Consider the following 16,979-nt stretch of genomic DNA (forward strand, 5'->3'; position numbering starts at 1 on the left):
GCCATTTTCTGAGTATGTGACTTAGAAAGAAAAACTGAAACTGGGTAAGGCCTTGAAAAACAAGTTAATCATGAACACCAGGTGGTGGGCAGCTGTAGCCTTTAGTCAACTAACCTTGGTCAGCTAATCTTACATACCAAGCTTATCGTGCAGAACCTCCCTGACAATTGAGGAGTGGTCTTATCTTGCTCTCGCCTAACCCCAGGATGTATGTCTTGCAAGAATAATGTGAGGCTGTGGAAAATTACTATGAGTTAAGTGTTTTGAAAATGCCATATAAACCCTTGGCTTTGAGTGCTCGGGGTCCTTGTTGAGACCCGCTGCGTCAGGCTGACACTTGGACCCCAGCTACTTGGTTCCTGAATAAATTCCTCTTGCTTGTTGCATCAAGAGACGCCTTCCGTGAGTGATTTGGGGCGGCGTCCTCCTCTGGGAGAATCCAACAATTCTATGAAGCCAGCATCACTCTAATACCAAAACCAGGCAAAGACCCCACAAAAAAAGAAAGTTACACACCAATATCCCTGATGAACATGTAAAATACGCAACAAAACATTAGCAAACTGAAATCAAAAATACATCAAGAGGATCATACGGGATGACCAAGTGGGATTCATCTCAGGGATGCAAGGATGGTACAATATTCGAAAATCCACCAACATCATCCACCACATCAACAAAAAGAAGGACAAAAACCACATAATCATTTCCAGAGATGCTGAAAAAGCATTTGACAAAATTCAACATCCATTCATGATAAAAACTCACAACAAAGTGAGTATACAGGGCAAGTACCTCAACATAATAAAGGCCATATACAACAGACCCACAGCCAACATCATACTTAACAGCAAGAAGCTGAAAACTTTTCCTGTAAGACAGGGATGCCCACTCTCCCCACTGTTATTCAATATAGTACTGGAGGTCCTGGGCACAGCAGTCAGACAAAAGAAAGAAATACAAGGCATCCAGATTGGTAAAGAAGAAGTCAAACTGTCACTATTTGCAGATGACAGGATATTGTATATAAAAAACCCTAAAGAAAAAAAAAACCCTAAAGACTCCACTCTTAAACTACTAGAACTAATATCTGAATTCAGCAAAGTACAGGATACAAATTAATACACAGAAATCTGTTGCCTTCCTATACACTAACGATGAACTAACAGAAAGAGAAATCAGGAAAACAATTCCATTCACAATTGCATCAAAAAGAATAAATGCCTAGGAATAAACCTAACCAATGATGTGACAGTCCTTTACCCTGAAAACTACAAGACACTCTTAAGAGAAATTAAAGAGGACACTAGCAAATGCAAACTCATCCCATACTCTTGGCTAGGAAGAATTAATATTGTCAAAATGGCCATCCTGCCTAAAGCAATCAACAGATTCAATGCAATGCCTATCAAAATACCAACAGCGTTCTTCAATGAACTGAAACAAACAGTTTTAAAATTCATGTGGAACCACCAAAGGCCACGAATAGCCAAAGCAATCCTGAGAAGAAAAAATAAAGCAGGGGGGAATCTCGCTACCCAACTTCAAGCTCTACTACAAAGCCACAGTAATCAAGACAATTTGGTACTGGCACAAGAACAGACCCACAGACCAGTGGAACAGAATAGAGAGTCCAGATATTAACCCAAACATATATGGTCAATTAATATATGATAAAGGAGCCATGGACATACAATGGGGAAATGACAGCCTCTTCAATAGCTGGTGTTGGCAAAACTGGACAGCTGCATGAAAGAGAATGAAACTGGATCACTGTCTAACCCCATACACAAAAGTAAATTCAAAATGCATCAAAGACCTGAATGTAAGCCACGAAACCATAAAACTATTAGAAAAAAACATAGGCAAAAATAAAAATCTCTTGGACATAAACATTAGCGACTTCTTCATGAACATATCTCTCCAGGCAAGGGAAACAAAAGCAAAAATGAATAAGTGGGACTACATCAAACTGAAAAGCTTCTATACAGCAAAGGATACCCTCAGTAGAACAGTAAGGTATCCTACAGTATGGGAGAATATATATTCATAAATGACAGATCCAATATAGAGTTGACATCCAAAATATATAAAGAGCTCATTCACCTCAACAAACAAAAAGCAAATAATCCAATTAAAAAATGGGTAGAGGAGCTGGACAGTTCTCCAAAGAAGAAATTCAGATGGCCAACAGACATATGAAAAGATGCTCCACATCAGAGAAATGCAAATTAAAACCACAATGAGATATCACCTCACACCAGTAAGGATTGCCACCATCCAAAAGACAAACAACAAATGTTGGCGAGAATGTGGAGAAAGGGGAACCCTCCTACACTGCTGGTGGGAATGTAAATTCGTTCAACCATTGTGGAAAGCAGTATGGAGGTTCCTCAAAAAGCTCAAAATAGCAATACCATCTGATCCTGGAATTCCACTTCTAGGAATTTACCCTAAGAATGCGGCAGCCCAGTCTGAAAAAGACATATGCACCCCTATGTTTATCACAGCACTATTCACAAAAACCAAGAAATGGAAGCAACCTAAGTGTCCATCACTGTATGAATGGATAAAGAAGATGTAGTACATATACACAATGGAGTATTATTCATAAGAAGTAAATAAATCCTACCATTTGCAAAAACTTGGATGGAACTAGAGGGTATTATGCTCAGTGAAATAAGCCAGGCAGACAAAGACAAGTATCAAATGATTTCACTCATCTGTGGAGTATAAGAACAAAGAAAACACTGAAGGAACAAAACAGCAGAAGACTCACAGAACCCAAGAATGGACTAACAGTTACTAAAGGGAAAGAGACTGGGGAGGGAGGGATAAGGGGAGGGGGTAGAAAGGGGGCATTCCTATTAGCATGTATAATGATGGGGAGGGGCACAGGGAGGGCAGTACAACACAGAGAAGACAAGTAGTGATTCTACAACATCTTACAATGCTGATGGACAGTGGCTGCAATGGGTAGGGTATGTGGGGGAGACTTGGTGATGGGGGGAGTCTAGTAAACACAATGTTCCCCATGTAATTGTAGATTAATGATACCAAAATAAAAAATTAATTTAATTAAATTAGGAAAAAAAACATATGAGATGACTGCCATTTCTAGCATGCCAGGATAAGCCCACAGCACTCTACTTCTCTTACCGATTACAATTAAATCTGAAAAAAGTAAGCAGAAACAGGACTGTAGAAAGGAGTGAGAAGCCACACTCAGCAGGGTGAAGCTCCCTGAGGTCATACCAACAAGATAAGATCACAGTTGTAAATATCCATGTACCCAACATAGAAGCACCTAAATATATAAAGTAAATACTAACAGACATAAAGGTAGAAATGAACAGTACTACAACAAGAGACTTTTAACACTCTACTTACATCAATGGAGAGATCATCCAGTCAGAAAATCAGTATGGAAACAGTGGCTTTGGATAACACATTAGACCAAATGGATATCCAAAAAATTTATATAGAACTCATACAACTCAACACACAAAAACAATCCAATTAAAAAATGGGTAGAGGACCTGAATAGACATGCTCCACATCACTAACCATCAGGGAAATGCAAATCAAAACCAAACTGAGATATCACCTCACACCAGTCAGAACAGGCACTATCCAAAAGACAAGAAATAACAAGTGTTGGCAAGGATGTGGAGAACAGGGAGCCCTCCTACACTGCTAGTGGGAATATAAATTGGTGCAGCCACTATGGAAAACAATATGGATGTTACTCAAAAACTAAAAATAGAAATACTATGTGACCCAGTAATTTCACTTCTAGGAATTGACCTGAAGAAAACAAAATTCCTGATTCAAAAAGATAAATGCTCCCCTGTTTATTGCTGCATTATTTAAGATAGCCAAGATTCAGAAGCAACCTGAGTGTCCAGCAGTAGATGAACAGATAATGAAGAGGTGGTACATATACACCACGAAATATTATTCAGCCATGAAAAAGAATAAATCTAGTCTTTTGTAGCTACATGGATAGACTGAGAGGGTATTATGCTAGGTAAAATAAGTCAATCATATCATTTCACTTATCTGTGGAATCTATATAATAAATGAACAAACAAAATGAAACAGAAAAGACTCATAAGCACAGAGAACAAACTGGTAATTCTGCCATAGGCAAGAGGGATAGGATGCCAAATACATGAAGGGAATTAAGAAGCACAAACTTCCAGTTATAAAATAAATATATCATGGGGATGTAAAGTACAGCATAAGAAATATAGTTAATAATATAATAACTTTGTATAACAGATGGTAACTATAATTATCATGGTATCTCAACATACATAAATTTTAAATCACTATGTTGTACACATAAAACCAGTATGTTATCATATATCAAGTATACTTCAATAAATAAATAAATGATTGGGTTGCCTAAAAACAGAAATAACATGAACATTCTCCAGACAATTATAACAGGATCCAGAATCTGTATAACACAATAGTCAAAAGATCCTGAATACAATTTACAAGTCACAGACATACAAAGAATGAGAAAGGGTAACTGAGTCTCAAGAAAAATGCCCATCCTTAGATGATCCAGATGTTGGATATTTAACTATGTTCCATGAGGTAAATGTAAATGAATGAAAAAGGAAAGATAAAAATTCTCATGAGAAAAATTAAAAAGTTTCAAAAAGAACATAACTGGAAATTTCAGAACTTTAAAAGACCAGAATAAAAAATTCTCTGGATGAGCTCAATAGCAACAAGGAATGAAAGAAGAAACGCTGAACTTACAGATCAACAGACATCACCAAATCTGGGAACAAAGAAAAAGATGAAAAAGGAACAGAGCCTAAGGAATCTGTGGAGTAACAGCAAAAGGCTAACACATGTGTCAATGGAGACCCAAAAGGAAAGGAGAGAACAACTGGAACATGAAAATATTTGAACAAATATTGGATGAAAACTTCCCAAATTTGGTGAAAGACATAAATCTCCAAATCCAAGGTGAACCCCAAACAGGATAAACTCAAAGAAAAGCATGCAGAAATACACTGTAATTGAATTGCTGCTGAAAAGCAAAGATAAACAAAAATAATGAAATGGTTCTATTTACTTGACATTCTGGGAAAGGCAGACTACAGGGACAGAAAGTAGGTCAGTGGATTTTAGGGGTGAGACTGGGGAAGGGGCAACTACAAAGGAGCATAAAGAAACTCTGGGGTGCTAAAATTATTATTTTCCAAATAGAATGAATTTTGTCCTACCTAAGTTATACACAGAGTAATGTATCTCTTGATGTGAAACAAAGAAGTATACACAACCACCTATATTATACTCTTGACATAAACATTCAATCTGAATATAATCATTAGGCAAACAATCAAGAAAATATGATATACTCTCTAGGACAGCTGCCCTGGAGTACTCAAAGCAAACTGTCATAAAACACAAAAGATGGTGAAGTTGACTATTTAAGACTCAAAGAAACCAAAAAGATATAAAAATCAAATATAAGGCATGAATTTTGTCTAGTTCCCTGATTAGAAAATGAAACAAAAAAAGCAGTAGAAGACATTTTGGGGACCAATTGGGAGAGTGAATGTGAGCTTATTAAATTAAATTATTAAATTAGCATTAACTTCCTAAGTGATGGTATCATGAAGAATGTCCTTATTCTTAGGAGATACATGCATAGGAGTAAGTCTCTCCCAAGAATACGTATTCATAATACCAAGGAAGCACTTAGGGGTGCTGTGTCATGATTTTTGCAAGTTACTTTCAAATGGTCAGGAAAAAATGTATGTGGGGAAGAGTAAAATAAAGCAAATGTGGCAAAGTGATAATAACTAATGAACCTCAATTAAGAGGAAAAAGAGAAATCATATTTGTTATAGTTACCTCCTTTAAAATTTGAAATCTTGTAAGAACTTCTTCTTCAACACCTTTAATTTTATTCAAGGCAGTTTCATGTCTGAAAAGCAGCTGTTCTCTTTCTACTAAAAAATGTTCTCGCTTTTGAAGTTCCTCAGCAAATTCTTGTTGTGCTGCAGTTTCACACTGTATCAAAATATCAGATATAAGGGTTTTTAACAAGTATGTTCACAAATTTTACAGGTTCTATTTTTATTTATAAAGATTGTAGCTTAGTCAAATGGTATTTAGAACAAGGATACCAAGTAATAGCTAGACTAATAGAGAAGAGTAAATTTTCACAGAAATTCTATCCTATTGCAAAATGAGGGGATACTATAGTGAAATTCCACTATGATGACTCAAGAGAATTTGGGGCCCTAAGTGATCAGTACTATACAGAATCAATACCCTGTGCAGCTCCAGCTCCATGCCCCAAGCCAACTTCACAGCTCGCTCTGACCTACACACTGCAAGCCCTTACCTTGTCTTTCATCACCTAGGGTTGAAAGGCCACAGCCCTGCGTTAAAGCACTAGCCAATGCTACCCCACTAAAAACCAGTGTAGAAAAATTACACACCATGAAAAGTAGTACTATTGTAAATTCATGGTCTCAAACTCTACTGGGTTCTCAATGCAGTCCAGAAATCTTTTTATATTTTCATGGTTGGCTCTCTCTTTCCCACTCTTCACCGTGTCTAATCCAAACCTTCTCCCCTCTTGACTTTGAACACATCACCTCCTACATCATTCTGAAGACAGTTTCATTGGAAAAAAAATTGGAGATAGCAGATAGCAACCTCCTGCCCTCAAGGCACACACATTTCTCCTACCCTCCCATTACAAAGGCAGGCTCAGAAACTCACCACTGCTTTCTACCGTCCTGCAGAGACTTATCTGCTGATTATCCCTCTAACATCTTCAATATCTCCCATCTCATCTGAAATGAATTCTCCATAGACCCTGCCTACTTACCACCTCCCTTGCACAGCTTCTTTACAACTCCGTCTACGTTTGCTGAGCCCTCTTTACCTCCCAATCACTCCTCAATTTACTTCAACCAGTTGTCAGCCCATGCCACCTTACTGAAATGGCTTATCTATTACTAAATCTGAGGGTCACTTTTCAATCCTAATTTTATTGAGCCTTCGGCAGCACTTTATACTACTGTTCCTTGTTCAACTAACATACTCTCTTTTACTGACACCACTCTCTCTTGGCTTTCCAGCTCCCTCATGGCTCTGTCTTGTCAATCTCCTCTGTAGGCTCTGCTTCCTCAACTGTCCTCAGGATTTTGGCTTAAGCCACTTCTTTTCTCATTCTTCACACTCTTCTCTGTTTGGTACCATCCACTCAATGGCTGGAGTTACCATGGATGTGATAACTGTTTCGAACCTACAATTGTTCAGCTCTTTCTCCCAAGCTCCAAACTCAAGTTTAAACTGCCTATTTAGCATCTTCACCTGCGTGCTTTCAGCACAAACTGAACATGTCCAAAACTGAATTAAATTCACCATCAGGGAAATGCAAATCAAATCCATGATGAGATACCACTTCACACCCACTAAGATGGCTAGAATAAAAAAGATAACAATAAGTGTTGTCAAAGATGGAGAGAAACTGGAACCCTCATACACTGCTGGTAGGAATACAAAATGGTGCATTTTGAAAAACAGGCTGACAAGTCTCAAAAATGTTAAACACAGAGCTACTATATGACACAGCAGTTCCACTCTGAGGTATACACCCAAGAGAGATGAATAGCGTACATCCACACAAAACTTAAATGAATGTTCACAGTAGCATTAGTCATAATAGCCAAAAAGAGGAAACAACCCAAATGTCCATCAATTGATGAATGGATAAAGAAATGTGGTACATGCATATAATGGAGTATTCAGTAATAAAAAGGAACTAAGTACTGATACATGCTCGTACATGAATTAGCCTTGGCAACATCATGCTAAGTGGAAGGAGCCAGACACTTCACATATGCTACACATTATATGATTCCATTTGTTTGGAAAGTCCAGAATAGGCAAATCTAAAGACAGAAAATAGACTAGTGGTTGCTAGAGCTGAGGGGAGGTGTGGGGGGGAAAAAGAGGAGAGATATCTAATGGGTGTGGGTTTCTTACTGGGATAATGAAAATACTCTAAAATTGGCTGTGGTGATGATAGCATGACTCCTTAAATATACTGAAAATAACTGAATTGTACACTTCTAAAAAAATTAAAAGAGGCCCTTCCAACATGTGAAGACACAACAAAAAGATGGCTGTCTATGAGCCAGGAACTGGGCTCTTGCCAGACTGAAACTGCCAGGGCCTTGTTCTTGGACTCCCAGCCTACAGAACTACTTGATGTGTGTTCACTGTTTCCTTTGGTAATTGGCAGGCCACTGTGAAGGTACATGACCTTTTCTTTTTTCAGAGATGGCTCAGGGGGCAGAAGACCTATTTTCTGATTATCAGTTTTGGCTGTGGACCTCCACTTTGGAAACCCAACAAGACACCTGCCTTCACCTGCCTCAGTCCCAGCAATTTCTGAGGAAGGTATATGAAGCCTTGAAAGATGGACTCCAACACAAGCATTGAAAGTCACCCACTGTTGACAAAAATTGGCCGTAATTCTTTTATTTTGGCACATAATGGAAGCCAAACTATCCTACTATGGTGCTGTGTTACTTAACAAAGACAGAATCTGGAGAATCAAAGCCCATCTCCTGGACACAGGGTTGTTATCTCATATACTCTAAGCATTCAGATTTGATACAAAATAAATCGTCTTCTTCATTCAAGGTCCTGGGCATGCACCCACAGATTACTATCCTGGTTCCCTTAAAAATATGGTTTTATCATTCGTGTCTGAAATGAGAATCATATTAATGGATTTAACACTCAAAGGCAGAAGCACCAGGAGGCACCCATCAGACTGTGGGGTAAGTAAAGAGAGCTCCAGGGTGTTGCTGATAGGAACGTACCCTTCTATTATTTCTTCTTAGCAGTTAAGGATACTTAAACAGAACTGAAGTAAATAAATAAAGTAACGGTGGTTTATTTATAGGCTGGAAAGCTACAGGGCAGTTAAAATGAATGACACAGATCTGCATCTTCCAAATACATAAAGCTTAAAAATATAACAATGAATTGTCAAGGAAGTTGCAAAAAGATATCCACAGTATGTCATTACTTATGTAAAAATTTAAAACACTCAAAAGAATACATATATATGAATATGTAAAAGTGTTACAACATAAAAGTTTTAACAGTAAAGGTTCTAAAAGACAGTAATCTATACCAACTTCAGGGGAGTGCTAAATCCTGGGAATGGGAAGAGTTAATGGGATGGGAAAAGGATTTTTCAAATGGAATAGAAACATTTTATGTCTTCAAAAATATCAAATAGAAATATTAATGTTAGCACTGTAAAATATGGGCAGTGCGTACACAGTTGATGTAATAATTCTCTGTAAAATGCCAAAAATGAAAAGATAATGTTCACAATAAGGAATTATTTCCTGAAAAAGAAAAACTAAAGAGTAATGAGTTTTGGAAAACAGAATCAATCCCTTCCTCCTCCAGTCTTGTTCCCTACCTCAGCAAAAAGCAGCATCCCGTAGCCAAAAAAAACCCTATTATTTTACCCATGGCTAAAACCCTACTGTACACTTCCCACATCAAAACAATCTCCAAAACCTACTGATCCCACCTCTTAAATATGTGTCGAATCCATCCACTTCTTCTCTCTATCCCTAAGGCTCTCTGACTGCCAGGCTGATTTGTTTAGCTACTGACATTTTATCTCCATAACTCTCAAACCTAATCGATGCCAAACTAAAATCTTGAACTTTTTCTCCCTAAATCCATTTTTCCTCCTACTTTTACAAACCAAAAATGTGGGAATCATCCTAGACACCTTATTCCCTTATAGCACAGCCAATTCATTACACCAAGGCTAGGAGATTTTACCTCCAAAACAAATGTCTAATTTACTCACTTCTACTTCTCTGCCACCACTCAATCCAAGGTACCTTTACCTCTCAGCTGTATTATTGCAGAATATCCCGTCTGGTCTCCCAGGTTCCATAGCTGGCCCCCTCTAATCCACAAATTTACATCAGATTATATAGCTACCCTGCTCTAAAAATCCTCAGAGTTATCTGCTACATTTTCCTCCAATGAATATTTTTTCAGACCTCAGGAGCTTCTAGTATCAGAGCATCTCAGTCTAGAATGTATCCCTTTCTCTAGACAGACCCATACTTATCCTTCAGGGTTTAAGTGAAATGTTATGTTCTTAGAAAAACCCTACCTGACTTCTCAATCTATCCCAATCAGGTATTCATATTATTAACTATATTATTCACTTAAATTTATAATTGTAACTATATGGGTACTCACAATTTGCTTCTAATAAGCTACATGTAGCAAGGACTGTATCTATTTACATCTGTATTCTCAGCACTGAGCATGCAAACGCCTATTAAAAGGTGTTCAGATATTTGTTGAATGAATGAAATCACACTGTATGACAAAACATATACACTTAATAACTAACACAACAGAAGACCACAGTAATTTTTAAAGTCAGATTCAACTAAATAGGATTAATTAAATCAGATTAAACCACTGTACTTCATTCTTAAATTTAAATACTTGTATTTTTATTGTATTTGCTGTGATAGATATATCCTTAATACCCTGCTTATTCTTTTTTATTCTGTAAAGTATTATTAAAGGAATCTTCCTAATGCACTATTTTTTAACCCATTACTCCCTTGTTTAAAACCTGTAATAGCCAGCATTTATTTTCATTATTATAATCTGAATTACTTGGACAAAATTTTTTTTGGACATACATTTTTTTTTAATGTTTTAAAAATTATTTCACATATACCAAAACAAAGCATTTCCAACTAGGAAAATTTCAAACAGAAACAGTGCATGAAGCCGACTTTTGTGCCTCTTACTGCCACTTAGTGGATACACCTGACAAATACATGAATTACATCCCTTAGAAACAAAAATCCCAAAGAAGGTAGGTAACAGCCAATACTCTCAAATGAATTTTGGTGAGAGCTGACAAAAGGACTTCTTACATAAAGATATTTAAAACAATGAATTAGAACACCTATTTCAAAAAACAGTTTACCAGATTCTATTTCTTAAACAAGGATGGAATGAAAACAGAAGACAGTCTGAAATCTAAGAAACACACCTACAAACAAAAACACCACTGTTCGTAATTTTCTCTCAGCTGTACAATTTTCCCTCCAGTAGTTTCAATAAATTGTTCACTTCCAACATTGTCTTGACATGCTTATTTAAAATAATTAAAATGAAACACCTTATATTCAGACTGTATAAATGTTTAGTGCTTAGAACAGAAATATTTCTGAATTCTCAGTTCAGTAGTTCTTACCTGCAGTTTCTGGTGTATTTGAAATAATTCATCATATATCTGATTAATCTGATGTGGAAGTAAACTCTGCTTGTTTGATGATTTAGATGTTGAAAAGCTAACACATTTCAAAGGAGAGTCATTTGCATCATTGCAATATTCAGTCCAATTTCTTGAATTTGAGGCCAAATTAGTTGGCCGGGCAACTGCTAAGAAAATGAAATGTTAATTATAAACTTCACTAATTTACAGTATTAAATATTCTCAGATGGAGTAATCTTTAGGAAGTTACTTTAAATATGACTTATAGTATTGTTAAAAAGTTTCAAGTATTATATGCAAAGAGAAAGAATGATGAAGCAAATGTGTATAAGACATTAACATTTAGAAAATATGGGTGAAGGCTACATAGGAATTCTTTGTGTTGTTTCTATAACTTCTCTAAAAGTCGTAAGTTATTTCAAAACATGTTATTTTAAAATGAGTAAGAACTGTCATGTATTAACTGCCTAGGCCAGAAAATGGAAAATTATCTCAGAAACCCTTAATCACATTCCCATGTCTCTTCCCTAAACCAAATTAACCACTAACCCAATACAGTGTTAATTGCTTTACTTCTTTTTAACCTTCACTACTTGTATATTAAAAAATAAAAGGCCTTATCTGTTTTGCCTTTAAAGTTTACATAAAGTCTGTAATAATATGAATTAATTAATAATAATGGGGTTATGTAATTTCTACAAACTCCTTTAAATATGTTATTGTGTTAATGACAGAATCAGGTTCACAAATCTTCACTGCTTTACGATTCATAATTTTATATGCCAACATTCTACTACTGGTTGATATTTGAGCTGGTTTGGCAATACAAATGCTGTCTTGCACATGGTTTCTTGTACATATGTCCAAGAGTATCTCTAGGATATATACTTCATAGCAAAGCTGCTGGATCATAGGGTAAATGCAAGTTCAATCTTACAACTGATGCTGAATTGTTTCCCAAAGAGCTGAATTAGTTTTCTCTCCCAAGAGCAGGGGATGAGCAAGTTCCTCTTGCTTCATTTGACAATATTGTATTGTCAGAATTTATTTTCTGCTAATACAACTGACCTCTGAAAAACACAGGTCCGAACGGTGCAGGTCCACATATATGCAGGGTTTTTTTCAATAAATATACAGAAAAAAAATTTGGAGATGTACAACAATTTGATAACCATTTTATTATAATAATTTTAAGAATACAGTACATGATATAACATACAAAATATGTGTTAATTGACTATGTTTCAGTAAGGCTTCTAGGCAACAGTAGGCTATTAGCAGTATTCAGATTTCTTCTGGGGATGGGGGGTTATCGAAAGTTGTACATTGATTTTCAACTCCATAGGGGGTTGTACTTCTAATTCCCGCGTTGTTCAAGGGTCAACTGTAGACAGCAGTGGTTTTAACTTGCATTAGCCTTCCTGGGAACCCCAGCTTTAAGGAGAGAGTCTCCTATTACACTCCCCACCTTGGACACACCCCAAGGAACTGAAATTAAAAACAGCACCACTGTTTAACAAAGTAAAAGTTTTCCTCTTAATTCAGCAAATGCCCCTTCAATGCTCTGCCTGCCTCTGCAGATTCTCATTGTGCCAATCTCAGGCCTGAATATCCCTTAATTTCGTTAACTTTTAAATACACTCAACACTTTTTAGTAGATTACCCCTTTTTTCCTATTGTTTTCAGTGGGGAAATACACTATGGAGCAAAAAACACAACTCCAGGCAGATTGTTTTTCATCTTCCTCAAGTGCTGAGATGAACGGGACCAAGAACAGCAGGGAGGAGTGGATGTGTGTTGTGCATGGACAATGTGTCCCAAGAGGAGAGACGTACCACGGTTCTCACAGGTGCAACAATGCTCTCAAAGTCCTGCAGCCCAGCGTGGGAGGGGAACGTGTGCGATCTCTGGTTGCCTCTTTCTCTGAAATCCTGACAAAACTATAATATGGAGCCGGTTCACACAGAGTAACTACCAGGTCAGTGCCTAAGGGAGTGATACCTCAAGTAACCGCAGGTATATCCTTAAGATATCTAAGGATTAGACAAATACTACCACAATCTTGACTCACTTCTGAAAAACTACTGATGTGAAAAAGAACTGAAGAAATTATAAAATGTACCCAGTTTATCAATAACACGAGTCAGATGGGTCTGTTGATTCCCCAGTGCACATAAAAGTTATGTTTACACTATACTGTAGTCTATTAGGTGTGCAATAACAGTAAGTCTGAAAAACAATATACATGCCTTAATTAAAAAATACTTTATTGTGGGAGGAGCCAAGATGGCAGCATGAGTAGTACAGTGGAAATCTCCTCCCGAAAACATACATATTTCTAAAATACAACAAATACAACTATTCCTAAAAGAGAGACAAGAAGATACAGGACAATAGCCAGGCTACGTTTACACCTGCGAGAAACCAGCACGTCACGAAGGAGGTAAGATACGAGCCACGGCCCGGCAGGACCTGAGCGAAACCCTTACCCCAGCTCCTGGCAGGATGAGGAGTCAGAGCAGGGAGAGAGAGGGGACCCAGGACTGCTAAATACCCAGCCCTAGCCATCTGCACCGGAGCACAGATACACAGTGCATGGTGTGCTGGATACTAGGGAAACGGGACAGTAAAACCTGTGAGCGGATACCCCCAGGCAGCGCCCCTGGGACAAAGAAAAGCGAGTGCTTTTTGAAAGTCTAAAAGGGACAGGTACCTCACAACTGGACGGAAGCATCCCGGGACACTTAGCCCAGCAGCTGGGAATCCCAGGGAACTCCGGGCGCCCTAACCCCCTGGGTGGCAGCACAGCTCTGAGGCCCCTCACAGCAATAAACAGACTCCTGCCCGTTCCCTCTCCAGCGCGGCCCTGCCATAGCAGAGCAGCAGCCTGAGATTGGCCATGCACACAAAAACCACAGAGTTTAACTCCAGAGCAGTCAGGCAAGAATCAGAGACACCGTTGGAGCGCAGCTGCCCAGCACAAGCTGCTAGGGGTCACATTTCTCCTAGAAGAGGAATGTGAGGAGCAAGCAGGAAGGGATTTTGTTCTCCCAGCTGACACATGCGCCATCTGCCCATCACCATGAAAAGGCAGAACAATTTGATTCAGACCAGAATCACATAGACATCCCCTTAGAGGGAACCTGGGGAGATACACCTAACCAATCTTCCTGAAAAAGAATTCAAAATAAAGGTCGTAACCATGCTGATGGACTTGCAGAGAAATATGCAAGAGCTAAGGAGGGAGAATACAGAAATAAAACAATCTCTGGAAGGACTTAAAAGCAGAATGGACATGATGCAAGAGGCCATTGATGGAATAGAAATCAGAGAACAGCAACACAGAGAAGCTGATGCAGAGAGAGATAAAAGGATCTCCAAGAATGAAAGAATATTGAGAACTGTGTGACCAATCCAAGAGGAACAATATCCGCATTATAGGGGAACCAGAAGAAGAAGAGAGAGAAAAAGGGATAGAAAGTGTCTTTGAAGAAATAATTGCTGAAAACTTCCCCAAACTCAGGGAGGAAACAGCCTCTCAGACCACAGAGGCACACAGAACTCCCAACAGAAGGGATCCAAGGAGGACAAGACCAAGACACATAATAATTAAAATGGCAAAGATCAAGGACAAGGACAGAGTATTAAAGGCAGCCAGAGAGAGAAAAAAAGTCACCTACAAAGGAAAACCCATCAGGCTATCATCAGACTTCTCAACAGAAACCTTACAGCCCAGAAGAGAGTGGCATGATATATTTAATGCAATGAAACAGAAGGGCCTTGAACCAAGGATACTGTATCCAGCACAATTATCATTTAAATATGAAGGAGGGATTAAACAATTCCCAGACAAGCAAAAGTTGAGGGAATTTGCCTCCCACAAACTACCTCTACAGGGTATTTTAGAGGGACTGCTCTAGATGGAAGCACTCCTAAGGCTAAACAGATGTCACCAGAGAAAATAAAATCACAGCAAAGAAAGCAGAACAATCAAATACTAACTACAGGCAAAAAATAAAATCAACTACCCACAAAAACAGTCAAAGGAAACACAAAAGAGCATACACACACACACACAAAAAACACCTAACTAAAAAGAATGGAGGAGGAGGAATGAGAAGGGAGAGAAACAAAGAATCATCAAACTGTGTTTATAATAGCTCAATAAGTGAGTTAAGTCAGACAGTAAGAGAGTAAAGAAGCTGACCTTGAACCTTTGGTAACCACGAACCTAAAGCCTGCAATGGCAATAAGTACATATCTATCGATAATCACCCTAAATGTAAATGGACTGAATGTACCAATCAAAAGACACAGAGTAACAGAATGGATAAAAAAGCAAGACCCGTCTATATGCTGCTTACAAGAGACTCAACTCAAACCCAAAGACATGCACAGACTAAAAGTCAAGGGATGGAAAAAGATATTTCACGCAAACAACAAGGAGAAAAAAGCAGGTGTTGCAGTACTAGTATCAGACTAAATAGACTTCAAAACAAAGAAAGTAACAAGAGATAAAGAAGGACTTAATATAATGATAAAGGACTCAATCCAACAAGAGGATATAACCATTATAAATGTATATGCACCCAATACAGGAGCACCAATATATGTGAAACAAATACTAACAGAATTAAAGGAGGAAATAGAATGCAATGCATTCATTTTAGGAGACTTCAACACACCACTCACTCCAAAGGAGAGATCCACCAGATAGAAAATAAGTAAGGACACAGAGGCACTGAACAACACACTAGAACAGATGGACCTAATAGACATCTATAGAACTCTACACCCAAAAGCAACAAGATACACATTCTTCTCAAGTGCACATGGAACACTCTCCAGAACAGACCACATACTAGGCCACAAAAAGAGCCTCAGTAAATTCAAAAAGACTGAAATGCTACCAACCAACTTCTCAGACCACAAAGATACAAAACTAGAAATAAATTGTACAAAGAAAGCAAAAAGGCTCACAAACACATGGAGGCTTAACAACATGCTCCTAAATAATCAATGGATCAAAGACCAAATCAAAATAGAGATCAAGAAATATATGGAAACAAATGACAACAACACAAAGCCCCAACTTCTGTGGGATGCAGCAAAAGCAGTCTTAAGAGGAAAGTATATAGCAATACAGGCATATTTAAAGAAGGAAGAACAATCCCAAATCCAGGCATATTTAAAGAAGGAAGAACAACCCCATACTCTTAACACACAATTATCGAAATTGGAAAAAGAAGAACAAATGAGGCCCAAAGTCAGCAGAAGGAGGGACATAATAAAGATCAGAGAAGAAATAAAGAAAATTGAGAAGAATAAAACAATAGAAAAAATCAGTGAAAACAAGAGCTGGTTCTTTGAGAAAATAAACAAAATAGATAAGCCCCTACCCAGACTTATAAAAAGAAAAAGAGAATCTACACACATCAAAAGAATCAGAAATGAGAAAGGAAAAATCATGACGGATCCCACAGAAATACAAAGAATTATTAGAGAATACTATGAGAATCTGTATGCTAACAAGCTGGAAAGCCTACAAGAAATGGACAACTTCCTAGAAAAATACAACCTTCCAAGACTGACACAGAAAGAAACAGAAAATCTAAACAAACCAATTACCAGCAAAGAA

At 37.8% G+C, this 16,979-nt stretch overlaps 1 protein-coding gene across 10 annotated transcripts in view; it reads right to left on the minus strand.

Moving 5' to 3' along the window:
* Nucleotides 1-16,979, minus strand: part of CCDC138 (coiled-coil domain containing 138) — a 99,226-nt gene that overhangs the window by 72,148 nt on the left and 10,099 nt on the right. For 6 of the 10 annotated variants that reach the window (XM_037015572.2, XM_017674392.3, XM_017674391.3 and 3 more), the window contains 2 exons: nt 11,321-11,508; nt 5,884-6,042 (listed from right to left, as the gene is read on the minus strand). In XM_037015572.2, the coding sequence (XP_036871467.1) occupies nt 5,884-6,042; nt 11,321-11,508 (347 nt within the window). The remainder of the gene's footprint in view (nt 1-5,883; nt 6,043-11,320; nt 11,509-16,979) is intronic. The other 4 variants (XM_037015573.2, XM_017674388.3, XM_017674390.3 and 1 more) reach the window with 1 other exon arrangement.

The sequence above is a fragment of the Manis javanica genome, chromosome 1 (genome assembly GCF_040802235.1).
Source record: "Manis javanica isolate MJ-LG chromosome 1, MJ_LKY, whole genome shotgun sequence".
Classification (NCBI taxonomy): domain Eukaryota; kingdom Metazoa; phylum Chordata; class Mammalia; order Pholidota; family Manidae; genus Manis; species Manis javanica.